At 42.9% G+C, this 10,434-nt stretch overlaps 1 protein-coding gene across 1 annotated transcript; it reads left to right on the forward strand.

Moving 5' to 3' along the window:
* The first annotated feature begins 8,246 nt into the window (after positions 1-8,246).
* Positions 8,247-10,132, forward strand: LOC143033012 (uncharacterized). The gene has a single exon (XM_076198211.1). The coding sequence runs from the start codon at positions 8,341-8,343 to the stop codon at positions 9,217-9,219; it is 879 nt and encodes a 292-aa protein (XP_076054326.1). The 5' UTR covers positions 8,247-8,340; the 3' UTR covers positions 9,220-10,132.
* The last annotated feature ends 302 nt before the right edge of the window (positions 10,133-10,434 follow it).

The following is a 10,434-nucleotide window of genomic DNA, read 5'->3' on the forward strand; positions in this document are numbered from 1 at the left end:
AAGGAAGAAAAAGAAACGAGAATGGAAAGGAAATGAGGGGAGAAAAGGGGCATTGAATTATACAAAACCGTTTCCTGACTCCTATAACGTTTCTGAGCGTCGTCCCCGTGGGTCAAAGTTTGTGGCTTGGGTGCTTCCAGAAGGGAAAGGGCGTGCGAGAAGGCCACGCCTTCAGGAGAAAAGGAGTTCACGTTTTCCTTCCAAGGAGCGGGGGGCTCCCCCGCGACATGACGGGTAATGCGCCACAGAGAAAACTTCACGGGAAGCAAAGACTACGCTACGAGACGCACGCACGTCGGTGGTCAGAATGATAAACTCAAGAAGGCGTTTATTTCATGTCTTGAGGACTGCATGGAGAGTTAAGAATAATTCAGTGACTTAGCTAAGTCATGTCTCCACGCTAAATAAACGTTGTGACCGTGAAACCTCACCCGCGTTCGATGCTGCGTCATTTGTGTGGCCAAAAATGTAAATAAACCAAACGAGACGCACGGCATACGACACACGAAGTACGTTGGGCATTCCAAATCCATACAAAGAGACCCTAGACATTTAAAAAAAAAATTCAATGCCAGATGTAAATCTACCCTTTGGGGTAAAAAAATCACATACTACGGAGTAAATTTATTTAGCTGAAAAATCAAGTATCATTACTGTAATACACTGTACCTAGCTAGCCACATTTCATATCCACAAATAGAATGTATTATAGGTTTTCTTTCTTGATGAAAGGCTTATATGATGGCTTATGATGACTTTTATTTATTTTTTGTAGTCCACAGGTTCGTTAAATTTGAAAATGAACTGATATATATATTTCTTGACGATGCAGTAAAATATTTTAGTCGTCTACCGCCTTATATTATTTATCGATGTCCTGTTTGTAAGAAATATATTTCATTTTCTTAATCTACCCCTTTTTTTATTTTTTACTCAAAAAGTAGATGGTTCATTAACAATCCTAAATCCTAACGTTGCTGGTGATCAGTAGCCTGAAGCGATCTAGGGTGATCAGATGAGGATTTTATTCAGCTGTGAGTTGTACCTTGGACTAAACAAGGACTTGATCTATGGCTGAGTTGGTCATGTTTGATGTGCGGACGGGAAACGGGTGTGGTGCGTCTTAGTGCGTTCAACCTCTTGTCTCCTCACTCCCCGCCTTCCCTTCATCAACCCCTCCCTGAGCTCTCTTTTCTCTTTTCTTTTGTTCATTTCTCTTGCTGGATCTCCTCTCTTTCGTCAGTTTCTTTTGCTGGATCTCCGAGCTCTTTTTCTCCTTTCTTTCGTCCGTTTCTCTTGCTGGATCTCCTTTCTCTCGTCCGTTTCTCTTGCTGGATCTCCTTTCGTTCGTCCGTTTCTCTTGCTGGATCTCCTTTCGTCCGTTTATCTTGCTGGATCTCCTTTCTTTCGTCCGTTTCTCTTTGCTGGATCTCCTTTCTTTCTTGCGTTTCTCTTGCTAGATCTCCTCTCTTTCGTCCGTTTCTCTTGCTGGATCTCCTTTCTCTCGTCCGTTTCTCTCGCTGGATAGAGAAAGAAAATGTGGAGGTAAGGGAAAGAAAACGGTGATGGAAAGAAAGCTGAGGGACAGGGGGTGGACAGAGAGTACTGAGTTGACCTGAGCATATGGGACGAACATACGATGAAGGATGAGCAAAGAGATTATAGAAACCAAAAGCGGATGGAGAGGGTTCGAGAGGAAGATAATATGATGGATGGATGAGGTGAAAGGGGCATTGGATGCACGTGGGATGAATGTTGAGCAGGGAAGACGAAGTGCAAAGGAATGGAGGGAGATCGTGAATGGATGATGGGATGACGTGGCTTAATAATTTATTTTAAGTGGATGAGTAGGGGCTCGCCATATGGTGGAGCGATGGGTAAACCAGCTCTAGGACCTGATGTGGAAGAGCTATGCCTCACTGCATTGTTTTTTTACCCAGGTTGTGTGTGTGTGTGTGTGTTTGTGCGTGTGTGTGTGTGTGTGCGCGCGCGCGCGTGTACCTTGTTTTCCTTCTTCCATTCTGACATCTCACACAAATCCTTGCATGTATCTATTCCTTCTCCCTTCTCTTGACCCCTATGTCTTCTTTCTGTCGCTGTTTCAGCCCTAAAAATAAATAAATAAATAAAAATAAACTCTCAGATATCATGTACTATCTTTCACCACCCATCCCATCCCTTCTCCATCAATAATTGCGCTTTACCTGTTGCTGTTTTTTCCCCCCATATACTATTACGCCCACCCCTCCCCATCCAGCCCGCCAAGCGCACCACACCTTTCCCTATTCCATCCCCTCACCCACCACCGCCACTACTTCGCCTCTCCCGCGCACACCTGTTGCCTCAGGTTTGGCCTGGGAGCCCTGAAGGCAAGACCCCTGCGTTGGGAAAGCCGAAGTCTCGGTCTTTGTTTTTTCTAATTAGGCGGGATAGCTTTCATGTGGCTACAGTATGAACTGGGCCTGGTCCATTTATACTAAGGCATCACGTTCGTGGTCAAGTTTAATAAGGTCCATGTTTTACACAAGTTTGTCCGACCTCTTGTCATTTATCCTGTTCTTTGTATTTACCAAATGATGTGCTATTTTTCGTTTTCAAAACGTCTTATGGCATATTTCCGAACTCGGATGGGGTCATCCTCAGGTTTATTCTACGGAAATCTGAATAAAGGGAGGTCTTATTTGGTGGTCCATTGTAGTATTGCAGAACCTACTTTATAGACTACGCAGTTTACGAGTCGACCAGTGTCTGCCACCTCAAATATTATTTTTTATGCTTTTCAGCATAGTTTATATTTTGTACCTCGTATATTAAAAATAATAATGAAATACAAATATTTACTTGTTCTGGGACATTTATGTGTGATAGATGAACGTTTTTATAGAAAATTATATTTCTATCCGTTAGGTTCGAATTCAAATAACAACGAACTTTTCATACTCTCCACCTTCTTTATATACTTTATCTTCATCTATCAAACTACATGTTGAGAGAATAGCTTGAGTCCTGCTTAAAATAGCAAGCTTTGCCGAGTGGGTAGAGTTTGTACTCATAGACCTGCTTAGAAAGAAAATCAAACTCTGTCGAGCGGGGAGAGTTTGTACTTATGGCGCGCCATTGAGGCGAACTTCACTTGGCTTCTTGATGAACTCCAGATGTAAGTCGACTTGGCGGGGTACTGGTGAGTGTCACAAGCGACGCATATCACAAGTTACGACTGTTATGGACATTTTAAACCTCGAAATGAGCTCACTTGCCAAGCTTTCTTTAACAAGGTTAAGCTAATCCGCCTTGGTCAACCAAACTCAGGTTAGGTTACGTCACCCAAGGCAGATATGTGTGCGTGTGTGTGTGTGTCTGTGCGTGTGTATGTGTGTGATAACGCAGTTATTTACAGGACATAATCTCAATGCCACCCCATCACCTGTTAAAAAGTAACTTGAGTTTCATCAATGTGTATACCCGTGATGCTGTGTTCGCGTGCACATATGTGTGCGAATATGTACGTACGCGTACGTACGTGCGAGATTGGCCCAGTGTCTGAGTAATGGCAGGGTCATGTGATTGTGTATCCGGTCTGCCGGATGTATTCTGTAAGTACGTTTGGTTTTGTGTATAAAGTGGGTACGTGCGTTTACTTAACCACTTGCTATTATAAGGTGAAGGCTTTTATATATATATATATATATATATATATATATATATATATATATATATATATATATATATATATATATATATATACTGTATAAACACTTACACATACTCTCGGTAGCGCAGTAGTTAGAATTCCCGGCCCTCACTGCAGTGACCCGGGGTCGAATCCCGCCCAGGATTGAAATAATTTCAGTATCGCTACGCTGCGAGTCGTTCCTCCAACTCTCGTGGGTGGGGAGTTGGGTGTGTGTGAGCGTGTAAGGTCTCAGCATTACCCATAGTTCAGTCATATATGAGCTCTCCTCCGGGAGGGAAATAGCTGTCAATCGCGAATCCAACACGTGATCCAAGACCATGGTGAATCACACACACACACACACACACGTATATATATATATATATATATATATATATATATATATATACATACATATATAGTCTCTGGCCCTCTTTCATTTGCCCTAATGTGCGCGTGTGTATATGAATGTGTGTGACTATATTTTGAAAAGACTAAAAATGATTCAATAAAACCCAACATTGCTTTAATTCAAGGTCCTCTGTTAGGGAACATTATACACTGGGCACTGTATATCCGAGCCGAATTTTGTTTGGAATGGGAAGGGAGGCTGCATGGGAGCTTTCTCGGAGAAATCGTAGGGATTGGCGACGGTGTTTGAATGAAGCGAGGCGCCCACCGGCGTATACTCTCGTTTGATTATGGATTGGGTGTTCTATGATGCAAGAATGCTTCGTGCTCAGTGGTACATCACGCAAGAATGCTGCATGGCCTATGTCTTGGTAGTATTGTATTTAGTAACCCAATTACCCGCCTGATTGTGCTGAATATTCCCACCCGAATATTTATTACGTATGTTGAGGGTATTTGCTGGTGATATTCACTTCAGTAGGTTTCTTGTATCTTAAATCTCCCATTCTTTGGAAAGGTCTTTGAATCTGCTTCCCTCGGCAGTGTTGTGTGCTTTGTGTCGGATTTTGGGCTCTGTATAGACCGTAACCATAATCCTTTGTCTAATTGCTGGTGACATTAAGTCCGTTTCCCGTGAGATTTGGGACAAGAACCTATGACAGTGACGTCATAGGGAACGATCTCGAGTGATGAAAATTGCGACTCCGTTGCAACTTCGCAAATTGCGTGGCCCGTTCCCGCATGCAGAGTTCCCTGGTCGTTTCAGAAATACGGGCACTGTTTATATAAACTGCGGGCTTAAATATTTTTGGGGAAGGAACAGTTCTGTGAGAAAAGAACACGAAGTAAAAATACGTCTCCCTAAGAAAACATCACAGAGATTATGTACTATTTAAGTCCAAATAAAACAAGAAAATTAACAGTACGATATCACGAAGAACACGAAGTGAAAATGTGTCTCCCAAAGAAAATATTATACAGAGATGAGGTACTATTAAAGTCTAAATAAAACAAGAAAATTAACAGTACGATATCATGAAGAAACTCGCTACATATTGAAACAAAACTGATCTACGGGACCAGTCGACAGTTTTGATTCCATTATTAGTTTTCTTCCTGAGATGAATTGACATGTTTTTGTTAAAACCTTGGATAATTCTCTGGAAATAGAAATTGAAATGGTATAGGTAATGACCGGTAAACCTTCAGCGTGTAGTGTGGGTATTGTTTGGTTTATATCGTCATATTTTCAGAGTGGATGATGGATGTTTTTGGATGTAGATTATACGTGCATAGTATCACACGGGTGCGGATGATTACGGGTGTCAGTCACAGGACCTTGCACAGCTTTCGAGTTAAATGAAAATTCACTTTTCCTCATATGAATTACGATAAACTATACTGGAAGGAAAACTGATAATACTTTTAATGGAAGTAAATATTTTCTTTTTCGTTAATGCGGGGGTATTTTTATGAATATGATCATTATTAAATAAAAATGTGACACATATTTTATGTCAGATGTACATGATAGTTACTTTGTGATTATGTTACAGTAATACCACATCGTTTTGCGTTATCGCCACTAAGATTCGTTGTTGAAGATTTGAGTAGCAGTAGTAGTGAGTAGGAGTATCAATTTAGGTCGCATGGAAACAAGTATGTGCTTCTGCAAATATCCGAACATGACCAATTATGAAAATTATGTTCAAATATAATTCCCATTGTTGTTACATCAATACAGTTTGTTTACTAAAGGCAAAATTAAACGATAAAATAACTACTGTATATAGAAATATATCATTTACATAGAAATGAAACATATATCAGCATAGATCTGATATATAATGAGTTAGTTACACGTGTCCGAAAGAGTACAATGAACTTGCAGTTCCAGTGTGGGTATAAATTGGCGAATTGTGGATTGGAGAGATATGTGAGAAATATACGGATAAATAATTCGTGACTATTAATTATTAAGCTATACCAATTTTATCTTTGTACTGGTTATGTTTATGGATAAAAAATATGAACGACGTGGATATGGTCGACTCGGGTCTGGGCGGCAGGCCTTCAAGAACAGGCACACCCAACGCATATGGCCACAGTTGGTGGTCTGGGATGTTTGTGGTTTCTCGGGAAATCGTGCTTGTTTTATGGTCTCGAGTGTATTGGTGGCGTGTGGCTGGAAGTCAATATTTTTTATTTATTTATAGAAAGACCATTGGACAACCAGAGGACACAACATAATTACTACATGTGTCGGCATGCTATCAGCAAAGGCACTACATTTGTCTCGTGAGCATGTACTATATCCGGTTGATATATCGGTACGGCTTGTAGACTAGCTTGTATGCGTGGTCAAGATAAGCCCACTAGACGTAGACATAAATAAAAGGATGTCTCTAACAGCATAGGCAAGATAACTTGGTACTGATATATGGCATAGATAACTCACAAGGTTTGAGTATAAGTAAGAGGTTTGCACGCATAAGGCCCCGTATCATGGGCGTGGGAAGATCATGGGAAACTGGCGGGCGTGGGTGAGTGCGGGAGGCCTGGTGAAGACGAGAGAGGGGGTGAAGGGAGGTGAGCGGGAGCGGGTGGGGGGCAGGGAGGAGTGGAAGTGGGGCGGACCGGCTTGGAGCGGTAAGTCGCCCGCGGCCGGGTTAACAGGTGCTACCCTGGGTAGAGTGGGAGCTTGCCCGCGTGAAACTAGAAGCGAGAGGAAATTACGCGGCTTAGGTTACTTGTATCCAAATTACTATCATCAAATAAATGTTAGCACAATAACTCGATTTCTAGTGCAAGTCATGTCGCCGAACTGTTCGGTATTGACGCCTGGGATTGATCATTTGTGTCAAAACGCAGTGTCAGGATCAGATGTTTGTTACACAGATGGACTGTCTCGCTCATCACCGGCACGTTTGGCCTGCAACACATTCCCACACTCCAGTGGGTATATAATCATCAGCATCAAATATCGATTTCCTTTACACGTTGCATTTCCTTTTTATGCATTTTGATCATGACATGGCAAGACGATGACAATGAAATATTGTGAATGAAAATAAGGATCTGGGAATCTTGGATTCAACTGTAAATATACCCAGTAAAGACATTAATTCTACTAAGTAGAGTTATTTAATTTCTAAATGCAATACTGATATTATCCCATGATTAATGCATTGAGATAAGTATCCAAGTTCATATTCATTAATTTCCTCTGTTCTCCCGACCATCAGTCGCGGTTACAAAGTCCAAACATATCCGGCCGACTGCCTACGGTAAAGTTCAAATCTGCTTTTACTGTTACAAGGTCGAACCCTTGAAATTGCAGGAAAGGGAGATTTCAACGGACAGAGAAGGAGTTAGCATATGTGAAATTAATGGCGGAAACGGGGTCCAGCCTAATTACATTTTGTCGTTTTAGAAAGTATGTATTTCCTATACGAACTGGAGCAGCAGTCTTCACCATTTCCGTTTTCCTGTGTTAGTTTTGCCCTACCACATTCAGCCCAAGTTACATGAATATCTTTGATGTTGATGAAGTGGTAGAGATGTTCAAAAGTGTGCGTGAGGCGGTAGGATGTGGCAGCTGCCCTCAGGCTGGATCGCAGGATCGTGGCTGTGTAAAGTTGGCGGAGGTGGATGTGCAGCAGAGGAGAGGGGCAGCAAAACACACGACACAACCCCTCTAGTTGAAACGTCATTTCCTCTGCCCACTGTCAGAGAATGGTATCATAGAAACCGAATGAAACAATGTTAACTAGTAATTTTCTATTCGAACATGAATTCAAATAGATATTTCTTCCTAACGCAAAAATAAAAGGAAGCCCCAAGTCGGGGGCTGGCGCGTGAGGCGATACCCGCTACCGGTGGTGGGACGGGAGGAGGCGGCGTGTTCCCACGAGCACACCAACCGACTGCCATCTCTGACACGTTCGATAATAATATTTTTTACTCATGTCATACACACAAAACTGGGAGAACATCTAAGTCCCAAAGTGTTAATGTAATTAATGTATGACGTATGGCAATAATGCATGTGATTCTAAGAAGAAAATTGAGCGTTGCCAGTTAATATTTAGTTCGCTCATGTCGGCAACCGGACGCGGCTCAGCTTATATATACGGGGTAGACCTCACAGTGCGCCAGAATAAACCTAGCTCCCGTGCGTGGAGGGTGAAAGAACTTGCTCTTGGAAACTTTTTGCCGATCAGTGTTCATTAAGTGGAAGGTTTTAAATATTGAAGATGGTGTCTTCTCTTCCTCTCGAGGCCGTGAGCCGCACGGATCAGTACAAACGAGTAATGAAACCTTTACTCGAAAGAAAACGTCGTGCAAGGATAAATCGCTGCCTCGACGAACTTCGTGATCTTCTTGTGGCTGCGCTGCAGGCTGAAGGGGAAACCGTGACTCGTTTGGAGAAGGCTGACATATTGGAGATGACAGTGCGCCATGTTCGTCGGCTCAACCAAAGGCGACGACTGTTGCCTCAACAAGGGGGTCGCGACCCACGCCAGGACACGATCAAGTTCCAGCAAGGGTTCGTGGCGGCCGCGCAGCAGGTGCATTCGTTCCTGCTGACGACTTCAACCCTCGAGCCCACAGTGTCCTCCCGTCTCTTGACACACCTCAACACATGTGCCTCAGCAATGACCGGAGTACCAGTATCATCACCCGCCTCCGTCGTGGGCTCGGCACCCGTCGCCCCAGCACCACGCCCCTCTGTTCCGCAGCCAGCAATCGCCAAACCCACACCAATTGCTGCAGCCAGCGCAGTTCGTTCGCCACGACACAGTCCCCAGCACCAACAGCAGCAGCCGCCCCTCGTCATGCCCAGCCGTAGTTCTCCACCTCTTTCTCCTCCCGCTCTCATTGACCTCAGTCTAAAACCTCCGCCCCTGGTGGCCCCCATGCCACGAAGGGACGTACCCCAGGATCTCTCCCTACGCCGCATTTCTCCATCACCCGCTTCTCCGGAATACAACCACCAGTCCCCCAGTGCGCAGGTCAAACCTCCTGCAGATTCACCTGTGTACATGCGCGAGGACCCGAGGGAGGGAGGTCACGACCCTGTGTACTTCAGACACATGGGCCACGATGGACGGGATGCGTGGCGCCCCTGGTGATTGTTGAGATCAGTTGATCGACGCCCGGTGACGCTGGAACATCGAGAACATCTCAAAAACTCCAGAAGTGGCATTGAGCGGAGAGGTTCCAGTGGATCCATTTTTTAGTGACTCGATCGTGGATTCCCAGTGCCAAATCCTGGTGCCGATATGCACACACTCCTTCCCGCCCTCTTGCAAGGGCACCTTCGCTCTTCATGTCACGAACTGTCGGTCTTCGTCGACGTGCAGCGGTACTGACCAAGAAGAGTTTATTGTATTTAAGTGGCCGGATTTAAAGAAATGTGATAGGTTAGCATTGTACAGTACCTTTATTTTTTTAATCTCTGTGATAATTTTTTGTATATTTTAGAAGCTATCATTACAACAGATCATTGTCTTCCTATTTTTTTTTAAGTGCTAGAAGGAGTCTCGTTTCCTTCGGCAGCGTCCTTCGTCGTGACTCTGTCGGCCGACTGTCTTTCATAATTTTGTACAAAGTGTATTTGTCTACACATGATGTGTAGCATGGTGTACCTTTATGTATATAACTATTACATTCATGGTGTACTGTGGAGTGTACGTTAGTACTTGTTCAAATGTAACTCACGTGTTCAAAGCCATTCCACCCATGTTCACAGTTCATTGTTCCATTTCTTGTTTATCTCGGTTTGTCCTGTTGTTTATAGAAAGTTGATTGTTAGATTGTTTATCATCAATTCACTGCATTAATGCGAGCTGTTGTAACTCGCGTACCCATCACCTGCATCTTAATTTATGTGTAACAGTTGTTTAAACTGCTGACTTAGCCCATTAAGGTCACAAAATGAATTAATTTAAGCCCTGAAGACCTTTCCAGCCATCACCCATAGACGGGGATGACAGGTAGTTGGATGTGATAATTTCTGTGATGTTAATAAAGTTATAAAATGTATCCTTGGGTTTTTGTTTCCATGCAATTGTTACTTGTTGAAAAAAGACAATGAAAATATGGAAAAGAAAGTATTGGCAATGTTGGAATCTAGAAGCCATATTTGGAAAATTAGAATATAGAAAACGAAAGTATAATATTGGAAACTATATTATTTGAAATTGTACTACTAGCAGCGGAGCTGAAACGACACGACACTCGACTGATGTTTTTTTTTTTTTTTTTTTTTTTTTGTATCAATGAAATTATGAAACTAGATTCGAGGATGAATGAAATTAGACCTATAAAATGGGATATTTATTTGT

Source organism: Oratosquilla oratoria, chromosome 15 (genome assembly GCF_046742065.1).
Source record: "Oratosquilla oratoria isolate Oo_2021 chromosome 15, ASM4674206v1, whole genome shotgun sequence".
Lineage (NCBI taxonomy): Eukaryota > Metazoa > Arthropoda > Malacostraca > Stomatopoda > Squillidae > Oratosquilla > Oratosquilla oratoria.

Bases quoted from the DNA above. Each gene is read 5' to 3' on its own strand.
- LOC143033012 (XM_076198211.1), top strand. From the start codon at position 8,341: ATGGTGTCTTCTCTTCCTCTCGAGGCCGTGAGCCGCACGGATCAGTAC.